Genomic DNA, 22,074 nt, shown 5'->3' with positions numbered 1-22,074 from the left:
GCCGGAACCCGTTTTTTTAATTATTTGGATCATTCATTGAAGTACCACGAGTTGCGCGGTAAAGAAGGTCCACTGCATGAGTGACCCCCTTGATGGCACCCCTGGATGATACTGTGGAGTGCGCCCTGGTTCTCCACATGCTCCGTTAACGACAGGGTACTTAATTATTTTCGAGTGAATGAAATTCGGATGAATGTTTCAGAATCATCAATAACTGACACTAGACCTTATTCCATTCCAGGATATATCGATCATCATGACCGTCGCAGTCGCTCGAGAGAAAGAGAATATGTTGCCCCGATTGTCCGCGGGGCGCGTTCACGTGATAGCCCATATGAACGTCACGCTCCAGTTGTACCGGTACGGGAAACTAGAGAATACCGAGAGAACGAACGCGGCAGCGGCTACGAAAGGGATCGTCGTGATTACGCTCGAGCTGAGTATCCGGATGATCCGCTCCCGAGACGGGAACCCGAGAGGGATTGGGAGCGTGAACGAGAACCAGATCGTGCACCCTCGCATCGTGTTTACGACAGACGCGAAGAACACGGAGGTCGAGACTGGGATCGTGATCATGGGCCTCCTCCACACAGTCACAGTCACGATCATGAACCGTATCCAAGTTCTTCTAGAAACTGGGAGGAACCGCATTGGAAAGATGGATCAGATGGATGGGCTAATGAGAAGGAACGCGGTGGCGATTGGAAATACAAGGACCGACAGTGGGACCATGACGATCATCCGGCGGCTGGAGCTGGGCAACATACACATAATCACGGGGGAAATCGTCGTTGGCCACCGGGACATTCGGAGCAGGGTCAACCCTCAACATGGCATGGAAAACCGAAAGAAGATCTGGAATTTGCACCGCGTCATAAATTGGCTGGAAGACTTGGCGAAGGCGGTGGTGGTGGCGGTGGTAATAATGATCGTCCAATGTTTCGTCGCCAAGGGCACCAGGGACACACGTCAATGTTTCATCATGGTCGTAAACCTCATTTGGGTCCCGGTCGCTTTGGGAATAAATATAGTCTCAATCGCACACAGCAAAATCTATCTGTTCAGCACCAACATCAAGGATCTCTCGGACCAAACCAACAACAACCGGGGACAAGTCGCTCTGCGTCTGCCCCCAGAAGTCCCAATGCCCAACAACAAAATGCAACGGTACCATCGATCAATCAAAAAGAAGTAAATTTATCAATTTCCGAACAAATCGCATCTGGCCAAGATGGAGCTCCACCATTCAAATCTTCGGACAACCCCTCTGCTGTCGCTCGAATGGGTGAACATGCAATTTCCTCACTCGTGGGCCCCGCAGAATGGGATGAACCGATGGATTCTCCAGCACCCATCGAACCAAAGAGTGAAACAACAACTGAGGCTACCGCTCCCGTTGATGCTGTTGTTGAATCTGAGAAAGCTCCCGAACCCATAGCGGAACCTCTGGAAGAGGATAACCTGAGCGAAATCAGTGATGACCCGGATGATATCCTGACGAGAGAGGAGGTGAGTGGTTTCTATCACCGTTTATGTTACAGCTCAATTATCGATCATTTTTCGATCCATTCCTTCCGAATGGATTATGAACAGTGTGCCCTAGATGAAGCAACGTTGACCATACCTAAATATGATTTCTTTTCGCTTCCTCGCTACTATGACATGCTTGGCACATGCATTAGGAGGATGATGTTAATAGCTGCATCGTATCTGCCAAAGGTAATGGGACTTTAAATGAGATGGACAATTCTTGTACCGCCTCAGCGACCGTAACGTCGTCTGGAGCAGTATATGGTTCATCATCATCAATGATGATTCCGTCGCAAGTTTTACAAAATCATCCACATCAGTTCCAACAGCACCAGCAGCAGCAACAGCAACAACAGCAGCAGCAGCAACAATCATTTCCCCCTCGGCGTCCTTTTTTATCTAAGGCTAGATACAAATCTTACGATGGGTGTATCGGAGGTCCGCTCCCCGATCTTTACGCGAATGTCGATGACAGCGGAACGTCGCTACGAATCGCTGCCGGAGTAAGCAATGCAAAGTTACCCCTTTATTCCAATTTTGTTTTGCTTTGGTGATCTCGTTTTTTACTTTTCCTTTCGTGCGACGCGCATCGGCCTGGTTTTTTTTCTAATTTTCTTTGTTCGTAAACACAAACTTTTTGTATCCCTCAATAATTTCAAGCAGTTCGTTTGATGTGATGTTAGTTGATGTACATTGTCAGATACAGAACCCAAAGAAGTACTTTCCATGACAAATTTGACTTCCAAAAAATCGCAATTTTCGTCTATTCCATTTCTTGATATCGATTAGTTATGTTAAAAATGTTGAAGCAATCTTCTAGAATATTTTCTGCGGAATAGAAGCATCTCAAACTACCCGAGATTATGTGAATCTTTGATTCATAGGTTCCTCGCAAGATGACCAAAAAACATTTATAAACGCAGCGAAAAAAAATCATTTTCGGAGCTTATTGTGAAGGATGAGGGTTTGAATGATTTACAACAATGTTGAGCGCAAAGACATCTTGAAGCTAGTGAGATATAGCTACTCACAAAGCGGGTGAGTGGTCAATCTACGAAAGAATGTACAGATTGAGGATGCGAGATCACTTCTTTAACATTAGCATCATCAATGTCCAGAGCCCCCATCTAAGTAGCACCGAAAGCGATAAAGAATTCTACGCACAGTTAGAGCGTGAATACGATCGCTGTCCAAAACACGACATTAATATCGTCATCGATGATTTGAAATGCTCTAAGAACATGGCCATACGCAGCACCTTCTTCCAGCACAGCTTCCAATATCGTTACATCTGGAGATCACCTCAGCAAACGGAATCGTGATGCTAACATCGATTCTAACCACTACCCGGCGATGGTCAAACTGCATTCTGAACTGTCAATCATCAATAACATCAGTGCTCACCACGGTACCACCTACGACGACTGCAGGAACCGAATGTTGATGCAACATACGCGCAACGTCTTGAAGTTGGATTGCCGGGGTAGACGAATTGGATGCGGCTTCCCTCGATGAATGCTGGAACACATTGAAAACAGCAATTAGCAGCATAGCAGAGACCGTCATCGGGTATGAACAACGAGGACAACGGAACGAATGGTTTGACGACGAGTGCCTAGCGCTCTTGAACGAGAAGGAGGCAGTAAGCGCAGCCATGCTCCAACGAGCGACTCAACAAAACGCAGAACGATACAGACTGAAGCGAAGGTAGTAAACACATCTCTTTCGGCAAAAAAGCGCCGCCTGGAAGAGAGAGAGAGAGTGTCGCGAGCCGAAATGTGCAGGAACAAGGTAGGAGGCATCTTGACGAACGAAGGCGAGATGATCGAAAGGTGGAAGCAGCACTACGATGAACTTCTGAACAGCGCACAGACGACGGCGTTGATGAGGACTACACCGTTGCAGTGAACAACGACAACCGATCAGTTTTTTACACTGTGGCAGATCATCCAAAAGTGTCGCGACAGGGTGTCGATTACCTTGAAAATCAGGGAATATCAGGGAGTTCAAATAATGTCAGGGAAAGTCAGGGAATATCAGAGAATTTCGTCACCAATCCGGAAAAAAATGAAATTCCTTCAATTAAAATTTTTATTATTGCAGTAATTAGACATTTAATGATACCAAAAATGTTATATTTGACTAGTTTGACTCTGTAGGTTTTCAGTATATGTTGTTTGCTTTTGCCTGTAGGTGAACTCTGAGAGAGAGGAGCCAGCTGAATGACAGATAGTTTGTTTTCTTCTTATTCTTTTTACGCATTCTCATCAAGAAAATTCCAAACTGACAATTTCAATCAAGCAAGTTGTTGTCATTCATTTATGAGAAAAGTGTTCAAACTTGACGTGAACCTTTGTTAGTGAGTACTTTTGTGCGTTTTATCCCCGATTTGATTTTTGACATAGGACTGCGTCTAACAGGAATATATGGGGGGTAAAAATTTGAACATTGATCATGTAGGAAATAATAAAAGATGTACCAGGTCAGCCCACATCATGGCTTCTAGCGGCATCGGCCCATTCAAACATTTTTTACTTTTGATAATTTCGATATAGTTGTCCTAAAGAATTATTTCGATGATTTCTAAAACAAAATCCAAAATTAGAAGCAAACTGACTTTTATGATTTGTTTGTCGGTGGAGATCTTGTGTGAATTTATGGGTGTTTTGGGCCCATTAGTGACTTTTCCTGATCGTTTATTCAGTTTTCGCGAATTCTTGTATTCATTCACTGGTTTCAGATTGATCTATTGCTGCAAGCTCGACGAATCGCTTTTTGCAATGTGGGCGATGATTGTCTATCTCCGATGCAATTTGAATATGCAGCGTACACCCAGGTTTTTTCCACGCGGATTTTCCAATTAACGCGTTTTTTTTACGCGGATTTTCCAATTAACGCGTTTTTTTTTACGAGATACGTATCCCCCGCGTAAAAAAAACCAGTGTGTCTGTGGAATACAAAAAATAAGAGCTAATCTTCCAATGAAAATAGCCAACATTGATTTCTTTCAGGTGCATTTTGAGGGAATTTTGTTTGTGTCCGATGGAAATAATACTAGGTTGACTAAAAAGGATGCTGTGTCTGCATTTTTAACAGGCATTCGGATGAAGATGAGAATTATACTACCAGTCTCTCATCATCTTTGCCATGATATTCCTGATATGATATCACTGATGGACCATTCATATGCAATATTCAAATTTGACATGCAGGTTAAATCAAGGCAATAGTATCACTGAAGATCCAATCGAATTGACCGATAGTGAAGGTGAACCAATAGTCTTGTCCAAAAGACTAAAAGGATCAAGATTCTTTCTCCCCTTTATGTGTGATATAATTTGTATACCATTTCCCATATACAACATATCTGTCGCTTCCAATCAGTCTGCATAAATGTTGCGCTCACTCTGCCCTCCCTCACAACACCCACTTCCTGTTTGTGACATTGATGAGTGAACATTTTTTGTGCGAGTGTCGAGCAGGAATGAATTGTCTTTCTCAAGATTCATTGTACTCCTAATAAGTGCTCGAAAGATGTAATCTTACGTTGATCGCACTTGATCGAAGAAATTACAAAAAGAATGTATTTGACCGCAGTATTTGATAAACTCTTTCTGAAAAGAACTGGATTTGATTTGCTGAAAACACTATCTTGTTTTCTCTCGTGTTGTGCGTTATGTGTGGTTTTTTCGAAGCTGCTACTGATTTTTATGAGCTCGGCGTTTTCGGCTTGCATGCAACGATTTTTGAGGATTTGTTTGACTTTTGCTTTCGGGCAGCCACACCAACAGTAGCAGCAGCTTTCTTCTTGCTGGTCGCCTTCTTCACAGCAGCAAGTTTGTTTTTTTTGCAGCAGTAACTGTTCCAAAATGATCTAACCGCTGTACAATTATAATTGAGTGGAGCTGGCACCTACTTATATACAGATTTTTGTGATTTCAATAGCTTGCTTCCAAAACAATTTTTGAGCTATTGAAAAAAGTTTTTGCATCAATAAGTAACATACATATAACGCGTAGACATTTTATCTTTCGAATGAAGCGGTTATCATACCATTTCTTTCAACCGGCGAAAAGGGTTTGCTCAAAATCCTGTTTCTCCAATGTAACACTCTCGTTCTCGAAGCTTTGAACTCACACCCCAGTATAGAAATGAAAGATGTAGTCCGACGTCAACATTATTTTCACATAAAACGTCTTGCAAAAAAATGTCATGTTGAAATTTTCTACATATTTCAATACTTCCCCTTGGTTCACCGTGACTGGTTCGCGCTGACATAAGGGTGATCACAACAAACGCGAGCTGGCTCCTCTCTCTCAGGGTGAACTTAGTCCTTCCGAAGGGTAAACAGCGTAAAAGTAGACGGCTTTCACATCCGCGATGTTTTACTGGCATTTTTGGCATCAGTATCTGCCGATCAGCTTCAACCAATTCCTTTCCTTTTCTTCGAAAACTATCGATAAATTAATGCTTGAAAATCATACTATGAAAGCTGAGCTCCTGTGGTGCCTGGAAACAGGATATAGATGGATCTGAATGTCAGATTTTGGGATGAAAATGACAAAGATTTTGTAAATATTTACATGACGTCAATTTTCTTGGGACATTCTCAAGCATCAGGACATGCAGCTTTTGCAGAAGGCATAGGAATTATATATTTGAACAAACTTCCTTTTGTGTCGATGGACAGTATAAACGTGAATTGGTCATATTACGCGAGCTGCAACTGGTTTTACCAAATGAAAAGTATAAAAAGCTCTTTTGGTAGCTTTGAATTGCATATTTTACATGGTTCATCAAAGGATTAAAAAAAATCGCCAAAATCTTTCCATCATTGATTCCGATAAAAAATGGAGGGGAAACAATACGAGAAGCATTTGACTATTTACTTTTTGATATTTGACGGATTTTGGTCGTATCAGTTGAGCTCCAACCCAAAGCGGTCTTCTGTCTCTCATTAGAAACCCCAACGTTGAGAGGGCTTTTCCATTAGTTGTTGTGCTATGCGACAAGTTTATGATGCTATACTTAACTTTAGAAGGATAGCATCAATAAAGATGTTGAGCTCTCTTTATCGTCATATGAATCAAAGTTGATAAAACGGCTATAGGAAACAGAAGTGGAATCTCTGGAGGTAAAACGGGGAAAATTTTGGAAAACGAACAGAAGGAAGCCGAAAGATTGCGTGATAAAGCAGTTCGTTAAAATCGTAACAGTTGCATGAAATTGATCCAAATCAAAATGAAAATGTCTCATTCCGTACTAGTATTTGAGACTCCTTCATGAAAACTTTGAACTGTATTAGTAAATCCATTTTTTAAAATCTTTTAGGACCCTTATCAGTTGTCGTCGTTAAACTCAATTAAAATCACAAGCAATTCATTTGTTACAAAATATCGACAGACGTTCTTACATTTCATTGTTTAAGCTAACTATATGTTTTAGGAGCCAAAGCTAAAGTACTTTTAAAGAAACCTGGAATTTTTCTGAAAAATTACTGAAAAATTAGGAAATATCAGGGAATTCATTTTCGGATTTTGAGTCGACACCCTGCACGAGTATCAGGTCCCGACGCACTACATCGTCGTCGATTTCAAGGGCACATCGACCGACGACAGCTATGGGGAATCACGGACGAACACGGCTTTTCCCGAAAGCTGACAAGACTGATTCATACAGCGATAAACGGTGTGCGGATCTTAAGCGGTCTGTCGGAATCGTTTAAGACTCAGAGGGGACTTCGACAAGACGACGAACTCTCCTGTCTGCCTACAACGTGGCGCTGGAAGGTGTTATGCGGAGAGTGGGCTTCAACATGCAGGGCACAATTTTCAACAAGTCTAGTCTGTTTATCTTCTTCGTCGATGACGTGGACATAATCGGAAGAACACATGCGCGACGATAGCAGACTTGTATACCCGACTCAAAAACGAAACATCGCTTACTAGGCTTGGGATTAATGCGTCTAAGGCCAAATACATGCTAGTAGAAGGGACTGATCGTAACCGAATTGTTCTTGGTAGTAATGTTGTGCTCATCGATTTACATGACGAGCTCGAGGTGGTAGAGAAATTTGTCTACCAACTAACGACAACAACAGTCGGGAAATTCGAAGACGCATAATCAACGGAAGTCGCACCTACTATGGGCTCCGCAAATCCTTAAGGTCAAACGAACTCCGACCCCCTATGGCGTGTATCATGTACAAATCTCTGATTCGACCGCTTGTTCTCTATGGGCACGATACTCGAAGAGGACTCACAAATACTTGGTGTTTTCGAACGCCGAATACTCAGAACAATATAGAGTGGTGTACAGGAAAACGGAGTAAGGAGAAGGAAAATGAACCACGAACTGGCGCAACTCCAGAAAAGCGCCAAGGCTGGACGAGTGTGATGAGCAGAGCATGTTTCAAGATTGTCGGACAGCATCCCTGCATAGATATTGTTCGCATCGAATCCAGTGGGAACAACAAGAAGAGATGCCCAGCGAGCGAGGTGGGTGGACCTGGTGGAGCAGGGCTTGGCCAGAATCGGCGCGGCCGGGAATTGGAGAACTGCAGCTATGGACCGGGTTCATTGGCGGAACAATAATGTGAATAAGATCCAATCTTTTCATGGGATGTAGCATCTTTGTAAATTAATAAATATAGTGAGAAAAAAGGAATGAGGAGTGCCAACACGATAAGGTTCAGGTTTGTCTATAAAATGCTTGCTAACGTTGTCATGGTTATTTTTCATTCCGTCGCAGAAGTAATACTACATATTCTCGTCAAAAATGGTAATTTTGTTCTTTATCGCAAAAAATTAGACCTGATTTTTTAATTTTTTTTATTAGGGTGCCTATTTCCATTTGAGGGTGGTCCGAAAAATCCATTTTTCCCAAAAATGACTTTTTTCAAAAATTCATAACTTTTGAACCACTGAACTGATCTAAATTATCGATATATCAAATTGAAGCCAACGCCTTTTACTTAAAAATGAATTTTATTTCCGTAATTATTGGTTGTAGTCGTTTTTCTTTATTGCTTTCATTGCTTTGGACTAGGGCGCTATATTTTTCATATTTTTTTTTCGAAAGCTGAGGATTTTTTACATAACATATCTCAATATCAGAGGCTTTTTTCGCTTTTGAGATATGATTTTTCAAAGTTAACCGGCGGTCCGAAAAATCATTTTTTCCCCGACCTTCGTCATTTTCACGAAGATCAGCTCCGTGATGCCTAAACTTTTATTGCACTCATCGCATATGGTACGATGAATCAACCTATGCTGCCTTTATGGTTGCCGTTTATGGGAGAACGAGGTCTAGCCAGACGCTCCAGAACACGCAATGAATCAAGATCTGATATATCGTGTTTCTTGCGGCGACATTCAGGATAAAGCGGGTGATTTCGTTGTCACACTTCGAAAGTCAGAGGTTGCATCGGAGGTGACGAAGTCAAAATTGTGCTTCAGTTTCTATTTTACTACCGAACGATGTCAATTCTGTTCTCAAATGTATGAAGCTTTCATATGCTGATGACTTCAAACTCTTCGTGCGTGTAAATAACCGTGATGATGCGACTTTTCTACAGCGACAGTTAGAAATCATTGCCAGCTGGTGTGAAGCAAATTGTATGTCGCTGAACTCATCAAAATGCTCTGTCATCTCTTTTTCTCGCAAACACACAACGATACAGTACGATTATGAGATTTTCGGATCGATACTCAACAGAGTCACATGTACAAAAGACCTGGGAATTATTTTAGATTCGAAGATCACGTTCAGCGAACATATCGCATACGCAGTCTCAAAGGCTTCCAAGGCTCTTGGATTCATTTTCCGCACTACTAAACACTTTACGGACATACAATGCCTTAAGGTTTTATATTGCTCTCTGGTTCGCTCGATTTTGGAGTACGCTTCGGTCGTCTGGGCTCCATATTACCACAATAACATACAAAGAGTGGAGTCTGTGCAGCGTAAATTTGTCCGTTATGCACTGCGTCGTCTCCATTGGAATGACCCTCAAAACCTTCCAAGATATGAAGATCGTTGTAAGCTCCTGGGTTTGGATCAGTTATGCGTGCGATGTAACACAGCTAGAGTTGTTTTCGTTTACGATCTCATCCAAGCCAACATCGACTGTTCTGGATTGTTAAGTTGCATTAATTTCAACGTCAGAAGGAGAAATCTGCGTAACCACGAATTTCTCCGCCTTCCAACTGCACGAACTAATTACTCTCACCATGAGCCTGTTGCTAGCATGGCTCGAACATTCAATCGCCATTTTGAAAACATCGATTTTCATATATCAAGGAACAGAATAAAAAATCGTCTTAGACAAGCTCAAACGTTATTAGTTTAAGACAATTAGTTAAGTAGTTAGTATCATTAGGGTTCAATGTCAACCTGTTGATAAATAGTTAAATAAATAAATAAATAAAGTATGGAACGAACATGAAAAATGGTTCGCACCAAGCAAAAAACTGGAAGTGGGTTATATCTGCGATATAACCGCAAGGTTGATATAGGACTATCGTTGATTTAGTGATCATTTGTTTGAAGTTGAATCCAAATCCATTCTGAATGAATTTATAAATGAATATTTGGGGGACTTCAAAAACGAGAGCGTTACTTTGGAGGCACAAGGTTTTATGCATCCAATAGTGGATACGAAAATATTCTACTGATGAGAAAGAATAATCTTCAGCAGCTTTCCTGCTAATTGTACTTGACTGAAAAATCACAAAACGAAATGCATTTGATCGCAGTATTATATGGATAGAAAACATTAAAATAAACTCTTTCGCTTGAATGTAATTTTCAATTCCAAGGGGTACTGGTAGATTATTTTTCAGCAACGATAACATCTTTCCGGATTCTTCTGGATGCTCGATGCCCGCCAGTGGTTAATGCCAACTCGATAACCACCAAACGAAAAGAATTGCGCGCGTGTATGTGTGTGTGGCGGCTGCTCCGATGCCTCTAGCGGACCAATTTTCGATGCTGTTACTTTTTTGGTCGCCTTTTCAGTGGCATCACTCTCCTCCTGATGGATTCCCTTCTGGCCTAAGGTGCACAAACAGACTCTTGGTGACGCCGTTCATCAGCCTTTCATGATGAACGAAGTTAGCTTCGCCACAACAGCGACAAAATGCTCTAATCCCTGTTCAGTCCGTCTCTTTGACGCTTCAGATATATAATCCAGTCAATATTGATGCACATATGTTCAACATTTGCCATGACCTGTAACCAATGATTCCATTGGATAGTTTCCTCTAAGAAATGATGTTTGGATACTCATCCAGAAGCTTGGCGATCCAGATTTGGCGATTTGCAATCAAAATCACTGCCGCAGGATCGCACGAAGCACTTCGTTTTTATTTTAGGTTAGGAATTTCTATGTTGGCTACAAACAGATGGCCATTTAGCATCTTTCTGGTTTTCTAACTGGGCGCGCATTAAATTTACTGCAACACTGTGCAAGCAACTACCTTTATAACCAAGTTGGAACGTTCACAACCTCATGAGTTTTTTGACGTAGGACCACATCCTTCATTTCTGTGCCGGGGTGTAAATTCAAAGTTACTAAAACGATAGTGTGATACTTGAAGTGCAAGGTTTTGAACTTTAATAACGCTTTGGCGGCTGAACGAAGTTGTAAGGAAATCATTTCAATCAAAAGATAAAATGTCTAAGATTTATATGATTGTCACTTATTGATCCGAAAACTTGATTCAAAAGCTTAAATCTTGCTTCTAAAACAAGCAAAACATTAAATCACACAGATCGTTGTAGAAGCTGACGCCTTCTCGAAAAGCCATTTAGTTGTGATTGGAAAGTGATGGGGAGATTGTCTCGCTCGCTCGCTCAAACACCATGTTCTTCTCTCCCATTTCCATTTCTTTTTTGCAACCGGATCGAGCGGAGCATTTAGCAAAGATGTAGATGACAACTCGATACAGATTTTTTACAAATGGTGGCATAGGTTATGGATTTGATAACAGAGAAAATGAAATGTATTATATGGTGTAGAGAGTATTCCACCATATCAAAGAAACCATATTGTTTGATGAAAGCAGGAGTTTTAATATCATTTGTCGACGAATGCCACAATCGATCGATGATTCTAATTTTTTGGGAGGAGGGTATCATTTGTTCTGGGTATTTTCGAGAAGAAATCGATTCCTCTTTGAGCGTTAAAAATTCTTTCCCAGCTGAACGAAGTGAATTGAGATCATTTTATTCAAGAAATAAAATGTCTAGGAATGCTTATTAATTATTGACTCGAAAACTTGTTTCAATAGCTTAAAAATTGTATGTTAATTTTCCCCTTGTAAACGGTTCCCTTCAGTTATATAGATAGAACTTCACTTGTCGGTGGTTGATTAAGAAAAACTCTATTTCAAAATTCATTATGCTACTCGAACCGCGAACGATGGTGGCTATGTGACCCTTTCTGCGGGATCAGCATAACGTGCGATAGCCTGTTCAATGAACTGGTATGTTGAGAGCCGTATTCACTACAATTGCTTCGAAACAGGTTAATGAAATTACAAATCTGTTCATAAACTAGTGCCCGCTCGGAAATCTTTTTCAATAATGTCGTTAGATGTTTGCTGAAACAAACACGGTTTGTTGTAAAACTTCGACCGTCAATAAAGTGTCTCCGTCAAGGCAGGTGGAGAAGAAGTTTGGATTGAGTTGTCGCCAAGGTCCCTTCTTAGGGCTAGAGACGAATAAACTGCAAAGTTTAAGGTCTCTCATATAATACAAGAAGAAGAAGAAGAAGAAGAGGAAGGAATCCATTTAGTTGTGATTTCGAAGTGACATCAGGGTGTCGACTACCTTGAAAATCAGGGAATGTCAGGGTATGCCGTTGCCAATCTGGAAAAAATGAAATTCCGTAAATTAGAATTTTGATTATTGGAGTAATTAGAAAGTTAATGATTGTATTTAATTGGTTTGACTCTCTTTAGGTTTACTTCGGCCTGTAGGTGAACTTCTCCACCCTACTTAGACGTCCTGAAGAAATCACGTAACGCGAGACGGGGGAGGGAGGGGGGTCGAGGCTGCGTTATTTACTGTGTATTAGAGATAGTAAATTGCGTTACGTAGGGGGGAGGAGGGGATTCAGAATCCGTATTTTTTGTGTTACGTAATTTGTGCACGACGCCTTAATATAGTAAACTGCGCAAAAGTAGACGACTTTTACATTCGCGCTGTTTTTGCTGGCATTTGGCATCAATACCTGCAGTTAAGCTTTAACCTATTCCCTTCCTTCTCCTTCTTCAAAAACTATCGCTAAATTCATGCATGAAAACCATACTATCAATGCTGAGATCCTGTGGTGTCCGGAAACAGTTATGTATCACGAATCTCCGCTCTGATGAAGAAAGCATGGTTGTATCGTGAAGAATGTTTTATAACAGCCAGAAAGCTGAAAAGGGCTAACTAGGGTATGACAAAATGAGATTTTTGATGATGTTTGGCTTTGCCCCGATTTCTAAATCTGGGCTCGATGAATCTTTGTGAGCTATAATTTGTCGTTGATTTCGACGAGTCTTTGGACAAGACTACAAAGAGACTGCAGATGGATCTGAATGTCAGATTTTAGGATGAAGAACAGAAGAAGGTGGTATATCGTTACATGACGTCAATGTTCTTGGGATGTTCTCAAGCATCAGAAATATACTTGGCGCTTTTAAAGAAGACTTGGGAATTGTATATCTGAACAAACTTCTGTTTGTGTCGATGGACGGTATTAACTGCAGCTGAACTTTTAAAATGTAGAAGAATTTTTAAAATGGGTAGTTTCGGATTGCTATTTTACACGATTCATCAAAGGATTGATGGATACAAAAAAACTCGCCAAAATTTTACCACAAACAAATCTTGAAATTTCGTCTGGGATGCGAAGTACTGGTTTCAAAGCTTTTGAAGCGTTGATGTATCCTTGATCTTTGCGTCAATGATTCCGATAAATATTTGGCTGGAAAACGATTCGAGAAACTTTTGACTATTGACTATTTTGACATTTGATGAATTTAGGACGTATCAGTGGAGCTCCAGCAGACTTATATTGCTAGCAACAAAAACAACAAGTTTGTTAACTATGATCCGAACAATGAACAACTGGAACATTTTTGTAAAGGATAGGTTTACGCAACTTTTTACCAAAAATGGTCTTCTGTCTTTCGTGTTGAAATCTTTAAGATTTCAACGTTGAGAGGGTTCTTCCATTAATAATAATTTTTATGAAAACATGTGGGAGTATACGGTTATGCTATGCGACAAGTTTGCTATGCTTCACTTTGAAAGAATAGCATCAATAAAAATGTTGAGCTATTTAATTCTACGAGCTCGAAATTCCCATTCTCTTTTCTAGAAGACAAGCGAAGTCGAAAGAGAGAAGCTTTTGCACCATTGACTCAAAATTAATAGAATTGCTACGGGAAGCAGAAGCGAAATCTCTGGAGGTGAAACGAATAAAAATTTGAAAAAAGCCCAGAAGGAAAGATTGCAAAATAAAGCACTTCGTTAAAATCGTAAAAAAATCATGAAATTGATCCGAATCAAAATGAAAATGACTCATTTTGCACTAGTGTTGAAGATTGCTTCAAGATAACTTTGAACAGCTTCAATAAATCCATTTTTTTAATCTTTTACGACACTTCTCAGTTGTCGTTTAACTTATCCAAAAGTCACGAACAAGTCTAATTGGAAAATATCGACAGAAGTTCTTAAATTTCATTGTTTAAACTATCTAAATGTTTTAGGAAGTACAGCTAAAGTACTAGCAGAGAGTGTGGTTACTAGTTTATATCTGGAATTTTTCTGAAAAATTACTGGAAACTCAGGGAATATCAGGGATTTTTTTTCCGATTTTGAGTCGACACCCTGGACATGAGAATGACCAAGCACTATGAGCTCCTCTCCCAATCCCATTTTTTTTTTTGCCACCGGACTGAACGGAGCCGCATTGTTTCATGAAAGCAGCAGTTCTATTATCGCTATCTAACGATGATTTCAATTGTCGGGGGTTGGAGAGGGGGTATTATTTGCGCTGGGTAGTTCCGAGGAGGAATCGACTCCTCTTGCTAGCGCTAATAAACCTTTTCGACTAAATGAAGTAATATGACGATTACTTTATTCGAAAGATGAAACGTCTAAGAGCTATATACTTGTTACTTATTGATTGCTAAGCCAACTGTAGTTCTACGTCCACTTTGTGGTTATATCACAGATATAACCTACTTTTTTTCAATACCAATCGAACAACTCATTGAAATTCCCCTCAGTTTCATTTAACGTTTGACATGACAGCCAGGCAAGTACTGAAATAGCTGATTACAAAGATGCTTGTTTCAAGAGAATGCTACAACACGTGTAACAAATGTTGTTCATTTTGCTCAAGGCAGTAACAATTGACATACCGGTGTTAGAGGAAATCAAACGACGATCAATTCTGAAAAAAAGATATTCCAAATGTTTGAAGTGGCCAATATACAAGTCCCCTCCTTTTTCTAGAATTTATCTGTTTCACCTATCAGCGTGGAATGGGTTTAGTTCAGAAAAGATTTTCGATTCAATGTTGTACATGAACTCATGAAAAGTTTCTTGGAGGAATTACATCATGACCCCTTTCTTTTCTGTTTGTGTTCTGTTTAACTATCCCATTGACGCGATTAACCTCTTTTTTCTCATGTTCCTGCATGTTCCTGACACATGTCGCTGAACTGAAGCTTGCTTCCCGGCTACCAAAACATTGTTCCTTTTCTCAGTTTATAATTTTGTTTAAAATAATGCACTGATTTTGTTTGAAAAATATGTTTGATTGTACAAGTATGATCGTTATTCATTTTGATGAGCATTCAGAGCTGAATGTCAACACCACAGTAATGCTTAATTAATTCACCCCAACAGGAAATAACCCAAGCGATCGAATCGTCTGGCGCGGATAAACTTTCCTCCGGGGATCCCAATGCTCTGGGCCAAGGTGCTAACGATGCGGCGAATATCGGTTCGGATGAACTGCTTGCAAACTCATCGTCGTTGCAATCGCAACAGTCGAACACTAATTGGGATCACTCGGGCGATGCATCAGCATCCGGTCAGGAGGCTAAAGATGCAAAGGAAGCCGGAAAACTGCACGCTAATAAAGAGCTGAAGGAGGAGATGGATTTGGATTTCGAGGAAATCTCCGATGGAGAGCTGGAGGAGGAAAATAAATTCAAAGGTAAGTTTGTTTGCAGTGAATGAATGGTGCTTCTTATTTATAACATCGTTTTTCCGAAAATTCTGTAGGTTTGGGAGATGCTCTTGGTGTGGATTGGGCAAGTCTAACACTCGAAACACGAGCCAAGTTGAAGCCTGAACAAACAATACCTGTTTCCGCACGAAATCGCTGGAAGGCCCATCATATCTTGTTGGACATCGGAATCTCAGTCCGTCTCGCCGGAGAAGCATATGCACAACGGGTTCTAACCGAGTCCAAGGAAAAGCTTCGAGAAGAAATCGATGAGTTCAAAGCGGCTGCCGAGCGGAAGAAAGTGGCGGCAGTCAAAAAAGAAGAAGAGGAGCAAATGATAAATGGTGTGAAAATCAAGAAAGAAATTTTGGATGAAGATGATCAGGAAGCGCGTAAGGAAGCAGAACAAGATGGTAATTCCATCAAAAAGGAGGAGGGCATAGATGATTCAAAGGAAGCCACTGAGCAGGAAACTAATCTGGCTGAAATGGATAAAATTCTCCACCCTGTGGCAGCTGTTCACGTGGCTATGCGCGAACGGCTCCAAGCTCGCCGCAATCTTATTCTGCATGCAGCAGGTCCCCACAGCCGAGCGCTGAGTGCTCGTCGTGATTTGGAAATTCGACGCCAACTGTGCGGCTTTCCTCCGCAGGAATGCAACGAACGTATTACTGAGCATCAAACCGCTCCGACCAATCCGGAATTGCATGAAACAGTTATGAAGCTCTTCATGGCTACGGTTCAACCGAAGAAAATTGAAGTGCAGTGAGACGGCGGCGGCATGTAAGTGTTTTGTTTATTTGCGGTATTGCTGAAATAATGATATCCATACTTTAGAGCTAAATATTTTACGAACGGAAGGAAAATGAATTTTCCTTCGCTCAGAACACACCAACTCCAATGTATCGTATCCGTAAAAAAAGTTTTTCTTTCCCTGTTGTGTATTTGAAAATGACATGTCTTGATTACAGAAATAAAGTTTTATTATCCAGTAGGAAATGAAAATGTGTTCTTAGTGATATGTTCTAAAAGAAAATTCAATCTTCCTGAAGTGGGTTGGGTTGTCATAGAATGAATTGTTAGCATATTAGAAAGCAGATGCTATCCCTTGCATTTTCCTAATCTACCAACTTTTTGGCTCGTTCCCTCTCCCCAATGCTGTTCAGAGCAGAATAAATTATATCTAGCTTACGTCGAAAATTTGTTTAAGTCGAATAAACGCGAACGAGAACAACGAATAACTCCATTGGTGTCATTGTTAGTATGCTGAAATCACTAGCAAAAATCAAGTTTACTCGCGTTTATATGTCGCAAACAAAATTGACTTTTGCTTGCCAGGCAATAGAACCACCGACAACAGTATCCCATTTGAGATAAACAAAATGTACATGGTCGGTTTTTGAAATTCGATGATGATATTTTTTCCATACATCCATTGCCACACTAATAGCCCAGTTATTTTGTTTCAAACAATTACGCATGCTGTTCCAATCGATATTTGATCCCACGAAAGTCACATGTCAAATAATTGAAGCTTCAATTAGTGTTCGCGACCGACAGCGGGGAAAAGGAGCATTTCTAAATTCCCATGTCCATTCCTATCCTTATCCCCATCCAATCCACTCCCCACCCATCATAAATGCAATGTGTGGTGCTTGACACAACTACAACCCGAGCAGCAGCAGCAAAATATCCCGACATACAGTGTGGGGCACTTGCAGCGTTCATATATATTAGTGATCTGTTGGGCAGGCAAAAAAGATCGCTGCATAGGATTTATATGGATCGATAAGATTGAGCTTATTATTTTAGCGGAATAGATATAGAAATTACGCGCTACACTATATTAATAACATGCGAATCAGTGGCGTCTCGTCCATATGTGCACCTCGTGCACTGCACAACCTAATATTTAAAAAGTGAAACGCTCCTACTATGCTATGCACAGACTAGATCTCAGAAAAGAAACGTATGGAAAGTATGAAAAACAAACGGCTCTCCAAATCCACGCACTGTGCAGAATTACGTATATTGATTTCTATTTTGTACTATTTATTCTATGCTCTCCCCAGTCAGTGCACAAAAATTACGTATATTTACACACTGATTGATCAAATTGTGTTGAAGCTTCGGGTAACTCAACTGCCAATGTGCTGGCAACGATTTCGTGCAGTGGACTATGTGCACAAGAGAAGAGAACGGAGATCAGAAGTCTATTAGCGAATTCGTTTTTAAAACTGAGTCAGTGCCAAACTGACTCTGTAATAAAAAAACGTTTTCAGTTTCACGAATGCGGTGGTTTGTTGGTGTGCGTTATATAGTCTGATTTGTTTATATTTACGACGGCAAATGTACAGTGTCGACGTCTGGTGGTGATATTAGTGCTTGGGAGGTAAATTGTTCTCCATCAGATCAGAAGGGCCAAGTGCAGTGTAAACATATAAAAGTTTGAATGAAAATTTTTACTTAATATTGTTTGATTACCTAACACATGTAGTTCTGACACTCACTTAACCATTTGTCGATGCATTTCCTGTTTGTTCCACAAATAATTACTATTATAATATAAAACCATCATTAGACACAGTTTTCGTTCAATATTCTGCGATATCGGAAAAAAAACTTTTATTTAATCACATAAAATAAATATTCGATACGTGAAGGTAAATTTTCATTCATAATTTTGATTTTGAAATTTATTCCACCTGAATATCCATCATTATTTTCACCTCCCAATGAAAGCACACGTAGCTTAATGCCGTCTACTCTACTCTTCAAAATCAGAATCCGAATTGGATTACGATTCCAATAATACAAAAGCAAAAGCAGCAGGTTTTCCATTTTCATAGTCTTTATTTTTAGATTTTCCAAAACAATATTCGGAACTTGACAGTTCAGTATAGTTGTATTGGTGAACCCGAGTGCCAACCCGTGAAACATCTCAGTGCGAAACTAACAGCTTTCGGGGCGAACTAGTGCGACACTGAGTGCGAAACTGAGTGAATAAAAAAACGTTTTGACAGCAGTTAGTGCGGCACTGGGGTTGAAACTGAACAAAAACGAATTCGCTATATCTTATTTCTCTCCCGAATTTGGCCATCCATGCACGCAGAGTTGCCAATACAATTTTTCAAAAAAGTGGAAGATTGCTCCTAAAAAAACTGGAAGATTGCTCCTAAAAAAACTGGAAGAAAACTCGATACTGAAAAATCGTTTTATTTTAAGAAGTTCGGCTTTGAGTTATTCAAAACGAACGAACGTGATGAATTATAGAGGTTTTAAACTTTTCAGTTCATTCGCCTCTAACATTCAAAACATTTTTTTTTATCTATTCCAGTGCTTGAGAAATATAATTTACTTCGAAGCATGTAGTTCATAAAATAGCGAAATAAGCCATTAATTAACCATTCGAACAGATCAAAATAACGTTTCCCACCACTCGAACATTACTGTGAAACAATATTCGAGGAACTTCTATTGGTTTAAGAGGATTTCTCTCGGTAACCTTCTCAGGTTACCTAAAGATAACTCTCCTCCGTCGCGATTTAATATAGATGAATAACGGAATATAACGCCGGTCCGATTGATTTTAGAGTTCTTCCGGTTATCTTTTCAGGTTTCGCAAAGATAACTCTCCGCCGTCGCGAATGGAGTTCTATAAAGCTATGATTAACGTATCGACGGGACGGTTGATTTAAGAGAAGTAGAGAAGTTCTCAGGTTTTAACTGTGAGAATGGATTTCGATTGAGAAAGATGCGATAAATAATAGAATATACAGCCGGTCTAATTAATTGTACAGGTTTTCTTTTTTAGGTTACCTAAAAATAATCTTTGTCGCATGTTGTGACACATGAGATTTTCGGATTTTTATTTCGTTGAAGGGTCGATTGATGTATACGGATGTAAACGGAAGCAAGATTACTTGGGTTTAATATTCATATCAATTAAAGTCAATGGAGCACATTGATCCTATGACCTTCTAAACTTCTGAATGAATTGGATGACCTAGAACATATAATAAACTCAATGTCAGCATAGCACGCGGGCTTTATGAACCATTTAGGGTTAGGTTTCTTGTTGTGAACATTGCAACAGTCGTTGTTGAAATGGTAGATCAATTGGTCTGAACTTTAGCATGTTTTGGAGGACCTACAACATATAATATGTATGTAAATTCGAAGACAATATAGAACGTTGCTGCTTGGGTAGGCGCCACACACTCTGCGCACTAACCGTATTGAATTCGGAAGTGTGAGTAGGAAGAAAAAAAACACTGAGAGTGTAAGAAAAGAAAGATCGATCCAAGGCAAATACACCTTCGATCGATTGAGCGATTAATGTCAAAAAACGAAATTGGTTAAGGAATAGAAAGGGTGAGGGAGTGATAATATTTATGCATTGTGAATTTATTTCACATAAAATTGGTAAAACTGAAGCACACATATAAAAAAACTGGATAAAACTGGACAGTATTTGAAAAAAACTGGAAGATTTCAAGGTTTAACTGTTTGACTGGATCGAGGAAAAAAAACAGGAAGTGGGTTATATCTATGGTATAACCGCAAGGGTGACGTAGGACTATCGTTGATTTAGAGATCATTTGTTTGAAGTTGATTCTGAATTCATTCTGAATGAATGAATATTTGGAGAACTTCGAAAACGAGAGCGTTACATTGGAGGCACAAGGTTTTATGCATCCAATATTGGATACGGAAATATCCTACTGATGGGGAAGAATAATCTTCAGAAGCTATCCTGTTAATTGCGATTGATTGAAAAATCACAAAACCAAATGTATTTGGTCACAGTGTTACATGGATAGAAAACATTAAAATAAACTCTTTCACATAAATGTATTTTTAAATTCCCAGAGGAACTGGCAGATTATTTTCAGTAACGATTAGATATTTCCACATTTTCCTCGATACTGGAAGCCCACCAGTGGTTTATGCTAACTCGATAACCACCTGTTAATAGCACTTGATTGAAACATATTTGGTCACAGTGTTACATGGATAGAAAACATTCAAATAAACTCTTTCACATGAATGTATTTTTAAATTTCCAGAGGAACTGACAGATTATTTTCAGTAACGATTAGATATTTCCAGTTTCCTCGATACTGGAAGCCCACCAGTGGTTAATACTAACTCGATAACCATCTGTTAATAGCACTTGATTGAAACATATTTGGTCACAGTGTTACATGGATAGAAAACATTCAAATAAACTCTTTCACATGAATGTATTTTTAAATTTCCAGAGGAACTGACAGATTATTTTCAGTAACGATTAGATATTTCCAGTTTCCTCGATACTGGAAGCCCACCAGTGGTTAATGCTAACTCGATAACCATCTGTTAATAGCACTTGATTGAAAAATATTTGGTCACAGTGTTACATGGATAGAAAACATCAAAATAAACTCTTTCACATGAATGTATTTTTAAATTCCCAGAGGAACTGGCAGATTATTTTCCGGATCTTTCTCGATGCTGAATGGCATCCAAACGGAAAGAATTCCGCGCGTGTATGTATGTGTGTGTGTGTGTGTGTAGCGGCTGCTTCGAGATCTTCCCGGGGAACCGTTTGTGGAATCACTCTCCTCCTGATGGATTCCTTCTGGCCTAAGGTGCACAAACAGGCTCTTGGTGACACCGTTCATCCGCGCTTTCATGATAAATGAAGAGCTTCACCACAACAGCGACAACATGCTCCAATCGCTGTTCAATTAGAACTGAGTGGATGTCCGAGCGGCGCTCGCTTATATACCGATTGGTGATTTCAATAGCCTGTTTTGAAAGCAAATTTAAGACTATTGAAACAAGTTTTTGGATCAGAAAGTAACAAGTATATAACGCGTAGACATTTTATCTTTCGAATGAAGTGTTTATCATACCATTTCGTTCAGTTGTTTAGGAGCTATTAACGCTCAAAATCTCGGTTTCCGGCGTAACGCTTTCGTTTTCAAAACTTTGATTTTACACCCCGGTTTAGAAATGAAAGACGTAGTCCTACGTCAAAACTGGAAGAATCCAATTTAAACTGGAATATTGGCAACGCTGCATGCACGCTCCGGATTCGCAATTGGTGCGCTTTGCGTAAGCTACTTTGATACAGCAGCTCTCTGAAAGCTCGCCTTTTTTTATTAATCCGTTTATTTCTACAGGCTCAGTTACATAAGTTTAATGGAGCCAAACTCTTAACTATATTTCAACTAGCATATATCAACATGTTGATGATTGCGCCGGTTAGTGACCATTCTATCCTGGATTCCTCGAGTCGAGAAAGACGCACCACGCTAGAT

The 22,074-nt window shown here is 39.9% G+C and overlaps 1 protein-coding gene across 3 annotated transcripts in view; it reads left to right on the top strand.

The window, feature by feature from the left end:
- LOC129771143 (fl(2)d-associated complex component-like) overlaps positions 1–16,755 on the top strand; it is a 39,077-nt gene extending 22,322 nt beyond the window's left edge. Inside the window, exons 4-8 of one of the 3 annotated variants that reach the window (XM_055774551.1) lie at positions 242–1,509; positions 1,683–2,033; positions 15,442–15,754; positions 15,823–16,549; positions 16,604–16,755. In XM_055774551.1, coding sequence (XP_055630526.1) covers positions 242–1,509; positions 1,683–2,033; positions 15,442–15,754; positions 15,823–16,535 — 2,645 coding nt within the window. In that variant the 3' untranslated portion in view covers positions 16,536–16,549; positions 16,604–16,755. Of the gene's footprint in view, positions 1–241; positions 1,510–1,682; positions 2,034–15,441; positions 15,755–15,822 lie in introns of all 3 variants that reach the window. The other 2 variants (XM_055774541.1, XM_055774559.1) reach the window with 2 other exon arrangements.
- The last annotated feature ends 5,319 nt before the right edge of the window (positions 16,756–22,074 follow it).

This window comes from Toxorhynchites rutilus, chromosome 1, assembly GCF_029784135.1.
Source record: "Toxorhynchites rutilus septentrionalis strain SRP chromosome 1, ASM2978413v1, whole genome shotgun sequence".
NCBI classification, from domain to species: domain Eukaryota; kingdom Metazoa; phylum Arthropoda; class Insecta; order Diptera; family Culicidae; genus Toxorhynchites; species Toxorhynchites rutilus.
The sequence above is the reverse complement of the archived record's forward strand: the minus strand, read 5'-3'. Positions and strand labels throughout refer to the sequence as shown.